We start from the raw sequence: 19,663 nt of genomic DNA, 5'->3' as shown, positions 1-19,663 counted from the left end.
CATCTGGGCATTTCTTGCTTACTGTCTTATGAATACTATGGATTTGGACATACTACTCCACTGACATACTGTTTTTGGCATACTATATAGTAGGGAAGTATGGATATTCGGACACAGTAACTATGTCTGGCCTCAAGGAGGTAATGGCGACCTCAGGAGAACATTTCAGCTGCTGGCCATGGTCGAACATTATGACCAATCACTTCCAGGCGCCAGGATTGATCTGGTTTCCCTCCATCCAGTGCCTTGTTCAGTGAATTTTTTTTTTTAACAAACTCAATAAACTTCCTCTGAGGAACATGATGGTCTTTGTTTACCTTTACCTCTATGTACCTATAGGATCCCTGCCAGCTTTCACAGGACCTGATCATGCCGCCACCTGTACCGTCCTTGTGCCAAGGCGGTCTTGCATCCAAGCAACATGTGCTGCTGATTTGAACTTTGGGCCTCACAGACGGGTCAACGCTCCTCTTTTGCAAACCACAGAGACAAATTTCCAGGGCCTGGGGTGTCATAGGCTGGCCTGGGGTACCTTCCACAGCCCATCCTAGAACTCAATCACATGTACCCTCCCATACTGTCTAGCACCCTTGCTGCTTCTGGCTGACTGCTCTAATCATATACCCTTCCTCTTCCATCATAGATACTTCTATCAATTCCATTGCTTTCTTCTGTTTTCTAGGCTGCTGACCACAGTTTGGGAGCCATCCCCCATTCAAGGCCTGCTCTTCCTGATTGGGTTCTTCCAATGATCTCTTGTTGCTTCAGACTTGAAACCACATGTTTACAACCTGTTTGTTTAAAAAGTATAGGCAAGGTTGTAAATATAAACAGGTTGTGTATTTTAATGACGATGGACTGGCCACATTCACTTCCATGGTAAGTGCCTAACTGTAACCCAGATTTTTGCTTTTTAAATAAACAAGGCACAAATCAACTTTGAATATGGGTATGTGTGTGTTTGAGTGGTTATCAACTTTATTTCACAAATGTTGTCTTCTAAGTTTAACTTGTATTGAATCCAAACACAGAATTGTACAAATAATAACTGTTTAAAATAATAATAATTATAATAATACATCTGTTTTAAATAGTTTTCTCAAACACTTGTCCCTGTCATCCAATGATCAGAAAAAAAGATAGTCCTGTCTCATGCCATTGGTTAAGCTAATGTTTTAAAATTTGTCATATTACACATTTCACCTTTAAATGTAACCATGTAGCTGGTATTAAAACAAGAACACATCACACATTTATACAAACGTTTTATTGTATGACAGTATGGAGCGAGGACATCATTAAAATAATTTGACACTGAAAAAAAAACAAAACGTATTTTCACAAATTTCACTCAACCTTGGTATTTTTCAACATATTTCATAGCAAAGCATAAGAGCTCTTAATATTAGAAATGGACATTCATGGCTACAACAATGCACAGCTACAGTGGGTGTGCGAGGTCAGTGACACTACAGAGAGATCGAGGCAGGCCAAGCAGAGTGTGTGGGCTTTAGAGCATATCCGAGAACTTTCACAACTGAATTCATTAAAGGCACTTTCAAATTTAAACACAACTAGCTATTTGCCTTTTACTGAAATAGAGGAACAGCTTTAATTGAATGGACTTTAAAAAAAGGTCAGCTTCAGTGAGCTTTCATATACAAGGGAAATTCTGTAGAAGCAAGTAGTGTGGATTGCATAGTCAAGTATTATCAGTGTAAATGATAAAAACACAACAAGCGGACATGTACATGTTCTTTGGTCTAGTACTGGCATTAAGACAACAAAGGAAACTTGAAACATATAATGACATCCAGAAGCAAGAAGATGCTGTTCAAATTAAATAAATCACAACATCTCATTCTGCATGAGAGAACATGTTTACTTCAGAAACACACTCTATTTTCTGGATAAACCTATTGCGAAGAGGCTTAAAGTTTATTTAAGACATGGTAGGAATCAAATCAGTTGTGTTTGTTGATGAGTTCAAGTCAATAGAATATCAAATTAGATGTCAAACAAACAAGATGAATTAGCTTGAATTCCTAACAAAGTTTTCAAGGCAACTGAGGGTATCAAGTGAACTTGGTAGAGCCCTTGAAGATGCTGTATGTTCAAAATCTGATTTCTGATTAGTTTTGTTAGATGTATAGAAAGATAATCAAGGGATTTAATATTTTTAATCGTGAATAGGCGTGAGATAGACATTAGCAACATAAAAGAGAGTCTGTTCTTAAAGCTGAAGTGTGTAATATCTGTGCCACAATCGTCACCAAACGGAATTGCAAAAACAAAGATTATCTTCAAATGGGTTTCCTGAGCACTCCCCCATTGGTTGGACAAACGGATAGTCTCGCCCCAAGCTCACACCACTGGTTCAGCATAAGTTGCTGTGCCGGGCTGCTCAAACAAACAAAGCAATGTTTTTGACTGCACCACAGATTTGACACTTTTCAGAAAATCAACCTACAAATGGCGTACTTACATTTGTCTTTGCATATTAAGCTGGGATAGGAGAAAGTATAGCAACATCAACAAAATTACATACTTCAGCTTTAAGAGGTTAAATGGCCTCATGGAAAAGTATTTGGCAAGCCATATCCACCTGACTGAAACTGTGCTTTTACACAAGAGTAATTTCTGCATCAAAAGGCAGGCAGACCAGACACCTACGAGCACACATGTAAACACACGCTCACATGATCATACATAAAAAAAAATAAAAAATTAAAAAAAAACATTTAGTGGATTTCAACATGGCAGGTTTTAGTCTTAAGCTCACAAGTTGATAATAGAAAACAGTGCAGAATATTACAGTTTATGTGCTGTGATGGTATTCCGCAGTGGTTAATAGAGAGAAAACAAACAATCAATAGAGAAAGGCCCCTTGGTGCATAAACTCTCATCTCATAACTTTTCATAAATAATTAAGTATAACAAAATCAATTGCATTTTACCTGAAAAGATTATGGTGACATGGTGTTTAGTACTAAATAGAGCACTATATTTACAACAAGGCTTGAACTTTGCCTTTCCTACATCATACAAAGAGGGTGCTGACAAACTTACTGACAGTGAAGTATGGAAAAAATATTTATCCAAATCTTTAATGTTAGTGACAGTTGATTATAAAATTTAGAAAGATAGAAATAAACAGGATATTTGCTTTGGATATTTTTGAATGGCATGATAAATAAAGATGAAAAACATAAGGAGGTCTGGATGGGATAGCATCCAATTCATATAGACACTTATTCAAGATGGCTACCTGCTTACTCATAGATATATACTCAGTGCAAGTGTAAACAGGTGTCATTCTTTAGACACAATGGAACAATTAGTTAAGCGCTCTGTATGAAGCAAATGTGCTGGCAGATCTTGAGGTTCAATAGCTATATACTGGAGAACGCTGAGACGTATGTTTTCTGTATGTGTTCTTGAAGTTTTTCCATTGGCTTTTCTTTGAAGTAGCACCATACATTTTTTGTTGTTTGTTCGTAAAACTGGAACATAAAGAGCAGATGCAATGCTGAGGCTTCTCTATACCCTCTTCATGCACACTTGACACCTGCTGATGTGAGTTCGCAGATTTCCAGCCTTTAGTGTTGTAGGGACAGGTTTCCTGCAAGCACAATGCACAGAAAAATGTAACAGGAGAACTGGAAAATAAAGCTTTTCATTTATTTACAGTAAGAATCATGTAAAAGAGTTGCTGACAAATACTATGGGCATGAACTATTTTTGGTAACGCCTTACAATAAGGTTCCATTCATTAACATTAGTTAATGCATTAGGTATCATGAACTAACAATGAACAATATATTTTTAAAGCATATATTAATATTTGTTAATGCTATTTAACAAAAATACAATTGTGCATTTTTTATTCATCATGTTAGTTTATAGTGCATTAACTAATGTCATCAAACTTTTGATTTAAAAAATGTATTACTATAAAATAAACATTAACCAAGACTAACAAATGCTTTAAAAGTATTGTTCATTGTTAGTTCATGTTAACTAATGTTAACAAATGGAACCATATTAAAAAGTGTAACCCTGGCTGTGTCTCGTTTGGAAGGCTGCATGCTAGGTAGGACACGTCCTTTGAAGGCTGCGGTATACCAAGCGTCCTCCTTTAAACAAGTCTCGTTTAAACGAGACGGACTTCATAGGAAAAACGGAAAGGGAACGTAACATGGTTGCTATGAGAGCACGCCACTCTTTTACAAGCATGAGCGCTTTGAGTGAGAAGGGAACAAAGTCCCTTTAGAAGGGAATGTATGAGGTACATTTTCTGAGAGTTATAATGATGTAGACAGGAAAGAAAATAGATTTTACAGGTGTAGTTTTAGTCTAATACTTTATTTTAATTATATATTTATATAATTATACATAATATATACTCTGCACCCATCTACTGAGGTACTTCAACTTGGGAATTAACATTCCTTGCGTTTGAACATCATATTTACGGGCAAATTGGCGTTATTTTTTTTAGACATTTCCGCTGAAGCAAAGAATTGTGGGTTATGAGTGCCCACGAAGGATACACCTCATGCATCCTCTGAATTCCCATGAAAGAAGGTCGCATTCGAAGGCTGCATTCGAAGTGTCCTACTCGCTTTTCTGAAACGAGACAGCCTCGATGACGTATGCGGCCGAGAAATGCAACCTCCGGAGGATGCAGCCTTCCAAACGAGACACAGCCCCTATTTTGTTTATTAAAAGTGCATTCAGTAACTTTTGTCTTTGTGTCATCTTGGACTTACACTGACACCTAGCGGCTTGGATGCAGCATAATTTAAAATTAATAGTTTTCAGTTTCAGATGCCATTGTAGAAGTTTAGTATTCACAGTCAGCCATTATTACTTTAATCAATGAGAGAAAGTGTCAAATAACAGGAGGGTTACTGAGATTAAGCGAGTAGTATTCAGCTGGTCATGTGATTCTAACATGGCAGCCCCCATGTGCGGACCCTCTCTATGTAGAATAAAACAGCTTTCATAAGTTTACTGATATGACTGGAGTCTTCATTTTAATGTGAGTAGTCATGTTTAGCTACATATATTGCAAAATTACAATTCATGTCTTTAGGAGTTAAACTTTTTTCATGAGGAAATAATTACTGAATGAACCTTTAATATATGAGGTTAAAACTTGTATATATGTGTATAAGTGTATGTTTTAGATTTCTTTTAAATTAAAAAAAAAAAAATGTTATCACATTTTTGCAGTTCACTTAAATTGTCATGTGTTCAAACAGTCCACTACAAATGTTCTATATAGTCTCTCATTAAATTGTCTCATTAAAAACTGCAATTATAAAATTCTACAACACATTATGGATTTAGAAATATGCCATTTTAAATAGTTTAAGGTGAATTATAGCATATAACTAAAATAATTAAGGATGTAATAAAATATTGGGTCACTTTATATTGCTTTGCTTGTGTTACAGTGTTATTATAGTGTATAAGTACTAGAATAGTAAATCTGTAAAGTAAATTCATACTTCTAAGCTTTTAAACTTTTGACTCTTGTGCTTAGTTAATCAGTTTATTACTTGAATATTCCTTTATCACCAAGGAATTATTGCACCCCCTTGTGGTTAGACAGAGGTGTTGATTTAGCTGGGGAAGACACCATGAGTCAGATGAATTAAGAAGGATAAAGCTTACAGATTTTGTGTGAAACTGACAAAAATGATCAAAAACATGACTATGACGGATCCATAAATGGTTAAGAGACTCGATGAGATTTTGAGGCACAACCAGTTGATAAAGTACTTAAAGGGTGGTAAAGCTTACGTAAACATCTCGTTGTCATCTATGGTGGCTAACCAGAAGCTGTAGGAATTGGCATAATAGTTGCACGTGCCACGACCATGACATTCGATGAAGGGAGCAGAGCGGAATTCCTCCAGACAAGAGCCAGGAGAGGCCAGAGCCTGACCTGAACCCTCAGCACCAGCACTGGTGTGCTGTTTTACACACACAGAAAGAGAGAGAGAGAGATTATTATCCAGTTCACAAGTTCACATGTTCATGTTTATATAATTCTTTAGAGAGTGATAAAAGTAAACATATTTCAACAGTCCTCTAGTGTTATATTATTATAATTAAATTAATCATATCTTAGATAATTTTATATTAATTTATCAATTAATTTGTCATATTTTAGTTGAAACAATTCAACAACAATGATAGATAGCCTTCAATTAAGTCTGACAGACATTCAGAAATTTGCCTCCCCCATGCCCAAGCTTTTACATGGTGAATTTATAATCATTCTATGCACCTTCCCTGATGTGCTCTAGAAATACTAAACTCAGCAAAAAAGAAATGTCCTTTCACTTTCAACTGCTTTTATTTTCAGCAAACTTAACATGTGTAAATATCTGTATGAACATAAAAAGATTGAACAACTAAGACATAAACTGAACAGGGGGGGGGGGGTGCGGGGGGGTCAAAATCAAAAGTAACAGTCAGTATCTGGTGGCAACAAGCTGCATTAATTACTGCAGTGCATCTCCTCATGGACTGCACCAGATTTGCCAGTTCTTGCTGTGAGAGGTTACCTCACTCTTACACCAAGTCACTTGCAAGTTCCCGGACATTTCTGGGGGGAATGGCCCTAGCCCTCACCCTCCGATCCAACAGGTCCCAGACATGCTCAATGGGATTGAGATCCGGGCTCTTTGCTGGCGAAGAACACTGACATTCCTGTCTTGCATGAAATCAGGCACAGAACCAGCAGTATGGCTGGTGGCATTGTCATGCTGGAGGGTCATGTTAGAATGAGCCTGCAGGAAGGGTACCACATGAGATTTCCTACAATGACAACAAGCTCAGTCTGATGATGCTGTGACACACCGCCCCAGACCATGATGGACCCTCCACCTCCAAATTGATCCCGCTCCAGAGTACAGGCCTCGGGGTAATGCTCATTCCTTCAATGATAAACGAGAGTCCGACCATCACCCCTGGTGAGACAAAACCGCGACTGGTCAATGAAGAGCACTTTTTGCCAGTCCTGTCAGGTCCAGCGAAGGTGGGTTTGTGTTCATAGGCAACGTTGTTGCCAGTGATGTCTGGTAAGGACCTAACTTACAACAGGCCTACAAGCCCTCAGTCCCGCCTCTCTCAGCCTATTGCAGACAGTCTGAGCACTAATGGAGGGATTGTGTGTTCCTGGTGTAACTTGGGTAGTTGTTGTTGCCATCTTGTACCTGTCCCGCAGGTGTGATATTTGGATGTACCGATCCTGTGCAGGTGTTGTTACACGTGGTCTGCCACTGTGAGGATGATCAGCTGTCCTTCCTGTCTCCCTGTAGCTCTGTCTTAGGCGTCTCACAGTACGGACATGGCCACATCTGCAGTTCTCATGCCTCCATGCAGCATGCCTAAGGCACGTTCACGCAGATGAGCAGGGACCCTGGTCATCTTTCTTTTGGTATTTTTCAGAGTCAGTAGAAAGGTCTCTTTAGTGTCCTAAGTTTTTATAACTTTGACCTTAATTGCCTACCATCTGTAAGCTGTTAGTGTCTTAATGACCGTTCCACAGGTGCATGTTCATTAATTGTTTATGGTTCATTGAACAAGCATGGAAAACATTGTTTAAACCCTTTACAATAAAGATCTGTAAAGTTATTTGGATTTTTACAAAATTATCTTTAAAATACAGTGTCCTGAAAAAGGGACTTTTCTTTTTCTGCTGAGTTTAGTTTTACATTAATGTAGAACTATTTCCTTAGTCTGCTCACCATGACGAAAGAGTATCCAATCCAGAGGGAATCCCAACCCTGAGGACAGGGTGGGATCTGTATGGTCTGACTGTGCACAGCTATCACCATAGCAGGAGCCTCACATACAGCACATCTGTTACAGACACACATGAAAACATACATACATGAAGATGAGGAGGATGAGGATTTCTTACTCATTGAAATACCAAATAGGTGATTACAGAACACAAACCTGCTGATAAAGGGTCTGATGCTTTGACCGGTAACAGGGGCCATGCTCATGGGCATGGGCTCAGGAGAGGTGAGCCAGTAGGAATAGTCATTACGAGATGCAAAGTTACATACATTGTTGATGTTGCAGAAGAGGAAAGGCATAGGACTGAACTTCCTTAGACAGCTACCAGCTGTACCTATAAGGTAAAGAGAACAGAGAGACAGGAACTGTATTTCTCTGATGAATCTTCCAATATTAAATGAACAAAAGTTTGGGCAGATTTGACTAAATTGTTTCTCATGGTCTAAAAAATCTTTTGATCAGGCTTAAAAAAAATTTGTAGACAAATATAATAGTGACTACGTATTAATCTTTTTATAAAACTAACATTTTAATAATAAAAAGTGGACTGTGAAGGAAAAGCAGCCAAGTGTCCAGCATACATGGGAACTCTATCAATACTGTTTCAAAAGCATCCCAGGTAGTACCTCATGAAGTTGTGTAACGTTTGCAGGAAAGAGGCAAGAGGTGGAGGATCTATGTGCAGGCTTTTTAATTAAAATTCAGAGAACTACACAATGATCACTCTAAGACTTGATAGATATTACAGTTTCATTTTTTGTTAATGCGTGATTTTCTGTAAAGCTGCTTTGAAATTATGTGTGTTGTGAAAAGCGCTATACAAATAAAAATGACTTGAGAAATAAACACTCAGAACACGAAAACAGAACAAACCGTTACATCCATGAAAGGTTAACAACTGACAAAGACAGAGAGAACAGGAGGGCAATATATACACAACAACTAACAAGGTTAACAAGACACAGCTGGGATCAATCAAGGGGAACACAGAGAACAGAGACACAACAAAAACAAAAAACAATCTTCAAACTAAAAGTCTTTATCCTTCTAGCAAAATCTAGTGGCTGCTAGGGAGAATGTCCCAAGTGTTACAGAGCCCCCATCTAAGGAGCAGCTCCTGACGCTCCATAACATAAAAAAAAATAAAATAAAAAAAATTGTTGATAGGAAGTGGAGACTCAGGGGGTGGAGCTGCAGGAGGCAGAGACTCTGGAGATGGAGCTACATGAGGCAAGGGCTCAGGGGGCGGAGCCACGGGAGGTGGAGACTCTGGAGATGTAGCCACAAGAGGCAAGGGTTCATGTGGCATAGCCATAGGAGGCAGAAGCTCAGGGGGTGGAGCCGCAGAAGGTGAGGCTCAGGAGGCGGAGGCTCAGAGGGCGGAGTTGCTGGACAGAGATCAGCAGACTGGATGATGGCCACTGGACAAGGATCATATTGGAAGTGGGTGGACACTGAACAGACTGGTAGCTTGTGTCTGACAGGTGCTGACCACTGGATTGAGCAACAGACTGGTCAATCGCTGCTGGGGAATTGACAGGATCGTCGATGGTCACACGGGACCGAACAGGCTCAAAAGTCACCAGGAACGGGATGGGCTCGTCGACAGCCTCAGGGAATGGGACGGGCTCGTCAACAGCCTCGGGGAACAGGATGGGCTCGTCGACAGCCTCGGGGAACTGGCTGTGGGCACTGGCAGTGACAGGGGAACAGCCTCCGTGGCCATAGGTGCAGGCTGCGACAGGGGAACGGACCCCATGGCTGTGAGTGAAGGCTGCAACTGGAGAGCAGGGGCCCTTCTCCTCCTCTTCCGGACGGTCGGGAGCACTGCTATGCTTCAATGTTGGCTCTAGGATGGTTGAGGGTTCAGGCGCTGGCTCTGGGATGGACAAGGCTTCAGGCGCTGGCTCTGGGATGGACAAGGCTTCAGGCACTGGCTCTGGGATTGACGAGACATCAAGCGCTGGTTCTGGGATTGACGAGACTTCAGGAACTGGCTCGTTGACCATGGCAGGTGTGGGCGCTGGCTCGTTGACCTTGGCAGGCATGGGCGCTGGCTCAACCACTGCCAGTCTGTTGTAGCTTCCTTCTGTCTGATTTGGTGCCTGAACCAAACCAGACAGTCATAGATGTACACAGGACAGACAAAGTAGAACTGTGTCAGCAGCTACTGTGGCAGGTTGAACTTCCTCGGCTGGCGAAGGAAGTACAACTTCTGCTGAGCCTTCTTCACAGTGGAGTCTATGTGTGTGTCCCACTTCAGGTCCTGAGAAATGGTAGAGCCCAGGAACCTGAATGACTCCACTGCTACCACAGTGCTGTTCAGGATGGTGCAGGGGGATTTCTCCTGAAGCTCAAGGTTGTTGTGACCGCATCAGACAGCCAGCTGTTCAACCTCCCGTCTGTATGCAGACTTGTCACCATCGCGGATGAGGCTGATGACCGTGGTGTCATCTGCAAACTTCAGGAGCTTGAAAGAGGGATCCTTTGCAGTGCAGTCATTTGTGTACAGGGAGAAGAGCAGTGGAGAGAGAATGCTTCCCTGAGGAGCACCAGTGCTAACAGTGAGGGTCCCGGATGTGAGTTTCCCCAGTCTCCCTAGCTGCTACCTATCTGTCAGAAAGTTGATGATCCATCAACAGATTGGGGTGGACATGGAGAGCTGGCTCAGTTTGGTTGAGAGAAGATCAGGCATGATGGTATTGAAGGCTGAACAGAAGTCCACAAATAGGATCCTTGCATAAGTCTCAGGTCTGTCAAGGTGTTGCAGGATATAATGCAGTCCCATGTTGACAGCATCATCCACAGACTCAGTAAGCAAACATAAGGGGGTCTAGCAGGGGTCCAGCAATGTCCTTCAGGTAGGCCAAAACCAGTCTCTCAAATGACTTCATGACCACATGAGAGCGACAGGTCTGTAGTCATTAAGTCCTGTGATTTTGGGGACCGGAATGATGGTGGAGCGTTTAAAGCAGCAGGGAACGTCACACTGCTCCAATGATCTATTGAAGATATGTGTGAAGATGGGGGCCAGTTGGTCAGCGTAGACTTCTGACAGGCAGGTGAAACACCATCTGGGCCTGTAGCTTTCCTAGTCTTCTGTTTCTTGAAGACCCGCACACATCCTCCTCACAGACCATAAGTGAAGGTTGAATAGCAGAATGGGGGAGGAAGGGGTTGCAGGAGGTGTAAGTGGGTGTGTGAAGATCAGAGCAGGAGAGGTGTGTGAGACTAGGCTTTTCAAACCTGCAGTAAAACACATTCAGGTCATCAGCCATTTCTTGATTCTCTACAGAGTGAGGGAGTGGTTTCTTGTACTTGGTGATGTCCTTCAGGCCTCTCCATACAGATGCAGGATCGTTGGCTGAAAACTGTTTTTCAGCTTTTCAGAGTAGCTTCTTTTAGCCACTCTTCGTCAGTCTGTTTCTGGCCTGGTTGTACAAGATTTTATCCCCACTTCTGTAAGCATCCTCTTTGGCATGATGAAGCTGTCTTAGTTTTGCTGAAAACCATGATTTATCATTATTGAATGATAAAAATGTCCTTGTAGGGATGCACATATCCTCACAGAAACTGATATATGATGTCACAGTATCTGTGAGCTCATCCAGGTCTGTGGCTGCAGCTTCAAAAACACTCCAATCAGTGCATTCAAAGCAGGCTTGTAGTTCCAGCTCTGCTTCAGTAGTCCATCTCTTTACAGTTCTTACTACAGGCTTAGCTGATTTTAGTTTTTTGCATGTTGGTCAGGAGAAGATGAACCAGACAGTGATCAGAGAGTCTTAAAGCTGCACTTGGGACAGAGCGATATGCATCCTTTACAGTGGTGTAGCAGTGGTCCAGTATATTATTTTCTCTGGGTGGGGCATGTGATGTGTTGTTTGTATTTGGGCAGTTCATGTGTGAGGTTAGCTTTGTTTAAATTCCCAAGAATAATAAGTGAGTCCAGGTGTTCTTGCTCCATGTCTGTGATGTGATCAGCCAGCTGTTGCAGCGCTGCATTCACGCATGCTTGTGGCAGGATGTAAACACTCACCAGAATGAATGAGGAAAACTCCCGCGGCAAGTAGAAAGTCTCACAGTTGACAAGAGCACTTCTAAATTAGGACAGCACATCTTCTTCAACGTTATTACATCTGTACACCAACTTTCATTGATGTAAAAGCCTCCTCTCATTTTCCCCGATGATTCCACAATGCGATCCGCTCTGAACAGCTGGAAGCCCGGCAGATGAATTGCGCTGTCCAGGATGGCTTCATTCAGCCAGGTTTCCATGATACACAGAGCAGTGGAGTTAGAAAAGTCCTTATTTGTTTGAGTGAGTAGAAGCAGTTCGTCTGTTTTGTTGGCGAGGGAGCGGACATTCGCCAGATGAATACTCGGCAGCGGAGTCCTAAAGCCACGGAGCTTCACAAGTGCATTTTCCTCGCTTCGCTGCACCTTTAACTAAGATACAAAGATATAAATCCCCTGCCAGTTTCAGTTATGTTAAGTTTTTTGGAGAAATTTGTTGTTTCGCCAACTCTGTTCAAAGCAACACTACAGAGCTTCATGACAAAAATGCCCAATAGTCTCTTCATCTTTGCTCCTATTGCAACATTGGTAGTGTATATTGAGAGGCTACTGGACATCTTTAAGTTCAACTGGACAATTTAAAGCTGAAGTATGTAATTTCTTCAACACTAGCGCCACCAAATGGAATTGCAAAAATAAACAATATTTCAAAACAGCTTTCTGAACATGCCCCTCATCTGCCATTGATGAAACAAAGAGACAGTCCCATCCCTAGCTCACGCCATTGGTTGAGTAATGTTGTTCAGGTGGGTCTAAGCAGGTCACTCAAAACATACACAAGAATTTTCATAGCGCCACAGAGACACAGTGGGTGCTTCTCATTTCTTAAATTGTGCATCATCATTTCCTCACTCCTCTGTCCTCAAGCCTGTGATGGAAATGGGACGTATCAATTCTCTAAATGCATCGCGAGGAGGCAAGGATGGAGGAAGCTTACTGAGGACGCTTGAGCAAGGAAACACAAGAGCATACTATGTGAAAGACTTTTTGGCCGAAGCACCTAACCACACATAAATTCTCCTTCCCTTCACATAAAAAGTTAATGCTTTATATGCTTTAATTCTTCACCTTTGCGGTTTTAATAAACCATAATTGTAACATACTGTACTTTAACAGTGCATCTTGAATTATTAGGTTTAATAATAAAGGTATCAATTAATCAAGTTTCAACAACATAACGGCAAGCGCTCGGAGGTAATGCAGTTGTGCAGTGATGGTGCTTTGAAGTGACGCATGAATGAGCAGAACATTCCATTTTACAACTACAACTTGCTTTGAGTCCTCCATCCTCATTACCCTTCCTTACATCCTTTCCTCGTTTCCTTAGAAGAAAGGAAACGAGAATGCACAATTTTAGAAATGAGAAGCACCCAGTGTTCACAGTTTTCGAGAAAATTAACCTATGAATGGCTTACTTAGTTGTTTCTGCTTATTAAGCATGGATAGAAGAAAGTATTTTAACACGGAAAAAGTTACTTACGTACATAAATTTAAGTTCCTGTAAATTTAAAGAAACAAGTTCATTAAATTCAAAACAATCAAATAATTCAGGTTACTTAAAAGGTGTCAGTTTCATGAACTCAAAAGAAAGAGAAAGTTCTAAGTACTCATCAAGGTTCATTTATTTTGAAACAACTTGTATGATTAAATTTTTTCCTACTCAGTACAATTATACAGTATATTTTGAGCATTTAGGGTTGACAGTGTATGACTGGTAGTGTGCATGATCTGTGTGATTGTCAAGCTGACCTAGGTCTTGCCCATGTGATCGCTCGTTGCCCTGAACATAAAGCAGGGAGTATCCATCATAGATCGGCGTGGTTCCCTCTGGACATTGTGGAACTTCAATGGTCTGACTGTGGCGGGTAACCAGGAAGCCATGATCCATTGATGAAGGGCCAGGAGGGCCAATATGTCCTGGGATACCGTCAGGCCCTGGGGGACCAGGGTACCCTCTGGGGCCTAGAAAACAGAGAATTGGGATCAGGACACGGAAGCTACGAGTTGCACTTGTTGTACTGATGTGATGTTAAAAACAAGGACAAGAAAATTGTGCTTGCTTTTTTGCTGATCTGTGGAATTCTGAGGAATGGATTAAAATGTGTTACACAGAGATAAAAGAACTACAATCTCATTGGTATCTGAAAGTATCATCAAGCAGATTCTGTGTGGGCCCTTTTGTGTGTCGGTGCACATACCAGAGGGTCCAGTTTGTCCGGGCTCTCCTTTGGCTCCAGGATGTCCATTATAGCCAGGTGTCCCGTCAGTTCCTTTTAAACCTGGATGTCCCATCATGCCTGGGAGAGAAGTTTTGTGTTAAGAGATGCCAACTTAAATTAAGCATCAGTTGTTTGTAAGAACTGCTTACTGCTCTTTTGTGTTTACTGTTTTTGTAAGCTCTTAAGATCAGATATTTGAAACACTCACCCTGTGTTCCTTTCGGTCCAGGGAAGCCTTGGAGTCCAAGTGGACCTTGGGGACCTTGTGGTCCTGGAAAACCAGGATCTCCCTTTACAAATGTGTGTGGTCCAGGTGGTCCAGGGGGGCCTTCAGTACCTTGAAATTAAAAAACTTTAAATGCATTGAATCTGATTTTAGCTTCCACTATACAGTAACAGGAAAGATGTTTCATCATCCATCTATGGGGGCACCTCAAACAGGGATGCATTCATGCTATATTTTGTATTAGTATGCATGGTCACTGGGAATCGAACCCATAACCTGTTGATTGCTAGCACCACACTCTAACAGTTGATCTACAGGAACTAAGGACATACAATACAAAGGACATACCAATATAGTAGTTACATTATATACTGCCAATTTTATACATCCCTGGGTAAACAAAATCATGTGTTATCTTGTTTCATGTTTTACACTGTTCATCCTTAAATGGATATTCCAGGTTCAATACAGGTTAAGCCCAATCGACAGCATTTTTGGCATAATATTGATTACCACAAAAAAAATTATAATAATTTGACTTGCCCCTACTTTTCTTTAAAAAAAAAAACAAAAAAAATGCAATAATCTGTGTTGCAGTGAAGCACGCACAATGGAAGTGAATGGAACCAATCCATAAACTTTAAAATACTCACTGTTTCAAATGTATAGCTACAAGGCAAAAACAATATGCGTGTTAACATAATTTTAGATTGATAAAATTGCTTACGAAACTTTTCTGTGTAAAGATATTACCAATTTTACAACTTCATTGCCATGATGATGTGAAGTCAACAAACCCTGAAACCCTAAAATGATTATAAAAATGTTGATTTAAAGAACTTTACAGCTCAAATAATACATGAGTTTTAACAGAAAAATTAATATAAGTGCTTGTATAAAATTATAAGCTTCACATTTCTGCCTTTAACCCCTACAAAAATTGCCCCCATTCTATTCCATTTTAAGTTCCTCACTGTACCCTTGCAAGAAAAGGAGGAACGAGTCTAAATAATTTTTTGTGGTAATCAATATCATGCCACAAATGCTGTCGATTGTATTTAACTTGCATTGAACCTGGAATAATCCTTTAACCCTGAGTTATTAATTAACCCTGGGTATTAATTTTGTCTTTGTGAGAGTGCATGGCTCGTCCTTTTGATGCTGTCATTCATTCTCTTGTCTTGTTAGTTATTGGCACGAGTGCATTGCTCTTATTTCATTCTTTCAGCATGCACTCGTGTCAATTGTTTTGTTTTTGTCTCTCGCGACCTCGGGTGCACTTTGCATGGCGCTCGGCTTGTGCTGCGCATCTGGGTCGCGATCCGATTTCATGTTGTGCTGGGGTTCGGGCGCTTCGGACTTGGTTGCCTGTTTATATGTGGTCGAACCCCTACACAAATGTCCCATCTTGTCTGTCATTTGGCATGACCACATGTTGCTGTTGTCTCTGGTGGTATGCGCTCATGTCATTCGTGTGTTTGTGTCTGTGAGAGCACGTGGCTTTGTTTTGTTTCCGTATTGCCACGGGTCTCTCAGTCTTGCCTCGCCTTATGTCTCTCTCTTTCTTTTGTTTTGCAGATGAGGCAGTGATCTCAGCTCTGTTGCCCTGATTACTTCATTACCTTGTTAGGACACCTGTTCTCCTCGTTTCCCCTCCTGATTTCTCTCCCATATAATCTCCCCGTGTGCTCTGTCTTGTGTCAGTTCGTTGTCTCTGTTAAGTCAGATCAGTCATGTCTTTCATATCTTCAGTCTAGTCTTTTCGGTCGTGTTTGCTATTTGTCAGTAGGTTTTGTATTTCTTTTGTTTCTCCCTTGTGAGAGTGCTTTCATTTCTGGTTCCTGTTTTGTTTTGTTATCGTATATTTGTTTTTATTTCCTTTTCTCTCCACCGTGAGAGTTTTGTGTTCTGTTTTGTTTTTCTTTTAATAAAAGCCCACTCTTGCATTTGGGTCCTCCTAACGTCACACTTTCAGTGATCCATGACAGAAACTCAGAGTAAATATTATAGTTCTACATCTGTAACATCACCCACAAAAACAATATTATGTGTTTTTGTTCATACCCTTAAGCCCTGGGAATCCTCTGTCACCACCCTCACCCTTAGGTCCAAGCACTCCTTGCTCACCCTTTATACCTGGAGAGATACAGAGCTTTTTAATCTACCATCTCTATAAAGCATTACTTCAAATAATTAAAAAGGATAACATACTTTACATGACAAAAATGCACAGAAATATAGTAAAGTCAAACTCCATCTTGACACTTACCAGGGAATCCAGGAACACCCTGTTGTCCCATCTCACCCTTTGGTCCATTATAGCCAGGCAATCCAGGCTCACCCTAAAGAGTATATCTGTATTAAATCATACCCTATAATTTTGACTTAAAGGCAAAACTTTATTTTAGAGGATGCAACATTAACAAACTCACATGGATGCCAGTGGAACCCTTGTCTCCTTTATAACCTTGAGAGCCTTGTGGGCCAGGAAAGCCCACATCTCCTTTTTCTCCTTTAGCTCCAGCATTGCCTGGTATACCAGGTGGGCCTGGATCACCAGTTGTACCTGTGGTAAAAAAAATATTTTGGGTATAAGATTAGATAGTATTTGAGTTTGATGCATTAATCATAACACATTTTCATGATTTAGTAAAATCATTAGTGCATTTAGCCCATGAACTTCAGTAAGTTTATGTCAGAAGACAGTACAGCTACAATTATATTTTACTAAAGACACTTTTTTAGAGAGTTCTTGAGAGTTCCTTAAACTTTTTTGACAGAACGTTCTCTATGGTGAGATGTATTGAATTCACCTTTTTCTCCTGGCTCCCCATAAGCTCCCCTGTCCCCTTTCGGACCCTCCATGGATGCTCCTGGAAGACCTCTCTCTCCAGGCCGACCTTGGTCCCCTGGGAATCCAGGAAGACCCTTGTCTCCTTTGCTTCCGGGAATACCTGGACTGCCGGGAATGCCAGGAAGACCAGGGTTTCCTTTGTCACCTGAAGAGAGAAAATGAGAACAATTCATTTATTAACCAAAAGACACAGAGCAAAATCATTTGTAAGTATTGGGGATCTGTTATTCTGACCTTTGCTGCCAGGCTGACCGCTGGTACCAGGTAATCCTTTCCCTGGTACACCTGGGAGGAGGAGGACCAACAAAGAAGTCATCAGGTCAAGTCCTATGCAGTGCATACATTATGTTGGCTTGACAAAGCCAACATACTGTTATTCTACAGACATTAAGGTTTTTTCAAAATCCCTAAACCATTACCAAAATGTCTGACTGTTACTCCTCAAAGAGCTTTCAAGCTACATCCACCAAACTTGGCACAGACCTTAAGCCTGTTCTGACTTTTCTGTTCTGATTGCTATGTTTTTTCCAGTGGCGAATTCTCGGGGCCAGCAAAGCCTTCTCTGCTGGCCTAACATGCCAAATAAATAAATATTTTTCATCCTTTCATTCTCAATCACCTTTTTGCCTATGTATTTTTAATCGCTTTCCACTCTTAATTAATATACAAACAAATAGAGAAAAATTAAAAGTTTATCCAGTCAGAATTTATTCCTTGGTGCTTACAAGCAAAGTGTGACAGCTGGTTCACAAATCACATGCCTGAAGCAGTGCGTGAGTTGGAGCTCCACCAATTTCTTCAGAATCCCTCAACAGTGCAAATGAATGGGCAACTAAAGTCAGATTGTCAGATTAATTAGCCAATCAGATTGATTTATTTGTTCTTGGTGGGTGTGATCTTTAGGATATTTCCCAGTCGAGGCCTTCTAGCTGGCCTTGAGTGACGCAGTCACACTTTAAGTGATGTACAGTGGCATGCAAAAGTTTGGGCACCCCTGATCAAAATTTCTGTTGCTGTGAATAGCTAAGCGAGCAAAAGATGGCCTGATTTCCAAAAGGCATAAAGTTAAAGATGACAAATTTTTTTTGTGTGTGTGTGTGGATTTTTCCCCTTTTTCACCCAATTTGGAATGCCCAATTCCCAGTGCGCTTTTAAGTCCTCGTGGTGGTGTAGTGATTCGCCTCAATCCGGGTGGCGGAGGATGAATCCCAGTTGCCTCCGCGTCTGAGACCATCAACCCAAGCATCTTATGTGGCTTGTTGAGCGCGTTGCCACGGAGACATAGCGCGTGTGGAGGCTTCACGCCATTCACCGTGGCATCCGCGAGAACGAACCACATTATAGCGACCACGAAGAGGTTACCCCATGTGACTCTACCCACCCTAGCAACCAGGCCAATTTGGTTGCTTAGGAGACCTGGCTGGAGTCACTCAGCACACCCTGGGATTCAAACTAGCGAACTAGCGAACTCCAGGGGTGGTAGCCAGTGTCTTTTACCACTGAGCTACCCAGGCCCCCGATGACACATTTCTTTAATATTTTAAGCAATTTTACTTTTTTATATCCATCTTTTACAGTTTCAAAATAACAAAAAAGGAAAAGGGCCCGAAGCAAACATTTAGGCACCCTGCATGGTCAGTACTTAGTAACACCCCCTGGCAAGTATCACAGCTTGTAAAAGCTTTTTGTAGCCAGCTATGTGTCTTTCAATTCTTGTTTGGGGGATTTTTGCCCATTCTTCCTTGCATAAGGCTTCTAGTTCTGTGAGATTCTTGGGCCGTCTTGCATGCACTGCTCTTTTGAGGTCTATCCACAGATTTTCGATGATGTTTAGGTCAGGGGACTGTGAGAGCCATGGAAAAACCTTCAACTTGTGCCTCTTGAGGTAGTCCATTGTGGATTTTGAGGTGTGTTTAGGATCATTATCCTGTTGTAGAAGCAATCCTCTTTTCATCTTCAGCTTTTTTACAGATGGTGTGATGTCTGCTTCCAGAATTTGCTGGTATTTAATTTAATCCATTCTTTCCTCTACCAGTGAAATATTCCCCTGTGCCACTGGCATCAACACAAGCCCAAAGCATGATCAATCCACCCCCGTGCCTAACAGTTCTTTTCATGAAATTCTGCACCCTTTTTTCTCCAAACATACCTTTGCTCATTGCATCCAAAAAGCTATATTTTAACTTCATCAGTCCACAGGACTTGTTTCTAAAATGCATCAGGCTTGTTTAGATGTTCATTTGCAAACTTCTGATGCTGAAATTTGTGGTGAGGACGCAGGAAAGGTTTTCTTCTCATGACTCTTCCATGAAGGTCCTATTTGTGCAGGTGTCGCTGCACAGTAGAACAGTGCACCACTACTCCAGAGTCTGCTAAATCTTCCTTGAGGTCTTTTGCAGTCAAACAGGGGTTTTGATTTGCCTTTCTAGCAATCCTACGAGGAGTTCTCTCTGAAAGTTTTCTTGG

The 19,663-nt window shown here is 41.2% G+C and overlaps 1 protein-coding gene across 1 annotated transcript in view; it reads right to left on the bottom strand.

The window, feature by feature from the left end:
• Nucleotides 1–1,248: 1,248 nt before the first annotated feature.
• The window catches only part of LOC127447518 (collagen alpha-1(IV) chain-like), a 109,048-nt gene continuing 90,633 nt past the window's right edge, over nucleotides 1,249–19,663 (bottom strand). Inside the window, exons 41-52 of the mRNA XM_051709450.1 lie at nucleotides 17,432–17,482; nucleotides 17,157–17,342; nucleotides 16,776–16,909; nucleotides 16,613–16,685; nucleotides 16,408–16,479; nucleotides 14,326–14,454; nucleotides 14,097–14,195; nucleotides 13,648–13,860; nucleotides 7,981–8,158; nucleotides 7,767–7,881; nucleotides 5,812–5,984; nucleotides 1,249–3,622 (exon numbers count right to left, since the gene is read on the bottom strand). Coding sequence (XP_051565410.1) covers nucleotides 3,541–3,622; nucleotides 5,812–5,984; nucleotides 7,767–7,881; nucleotides 7,981–8,158; nucleotides 13,648–13,860; nucleotides 14,097–14,195; nucleotides 14,326–14,454; nucleotides 16,408–16,479; nucleotides 16,613–16,685; nucleotides 16,776–16,909; nucleotides 17,157–17,342; nucleotides 17,432–17,482 — 1,505 coding nt within the window. The 3' untranslated portion in view covers nucleotides 1,249–3,540. The remainder of the gene's footprint in view (nucleotides 3,623–5,811; nucleotides 5,985–7,766; nucleotides 7,882–7,980; nucleotides 8,159–13,647; nucleotides 13,861–14,096; nucleotides 14,196–14,325; nucleotides 14,455–16,407; nucleotides 16,480–16,612; nucleotides 16,686–16,775; nucleotides 16,910–17,156; nucleotides 17,343–17,431; nucleotides 17,483–19,663) is intronic.

Source organism: Myxocyprinus asiaticus, chromosome 10 (genome assembly GCF_019703515.2).
Source record: "Myxocyprinus asiaticus isolate MX2 ecotype Aquarium Trade chromosome 10, UBuf_Myxa_2, whole genome shotgun sequence".
Classification (NCBI taxonomy): Eukaryota; Metazoa; Chordata; class Actinopteri; order Cypriniformes; family Catostomidae; genus Myxocyprinus; species Myxocyprinus asiaticus.
This window is presented reverse-complemented; position numbering and strand designations above follow the sequence as displayed.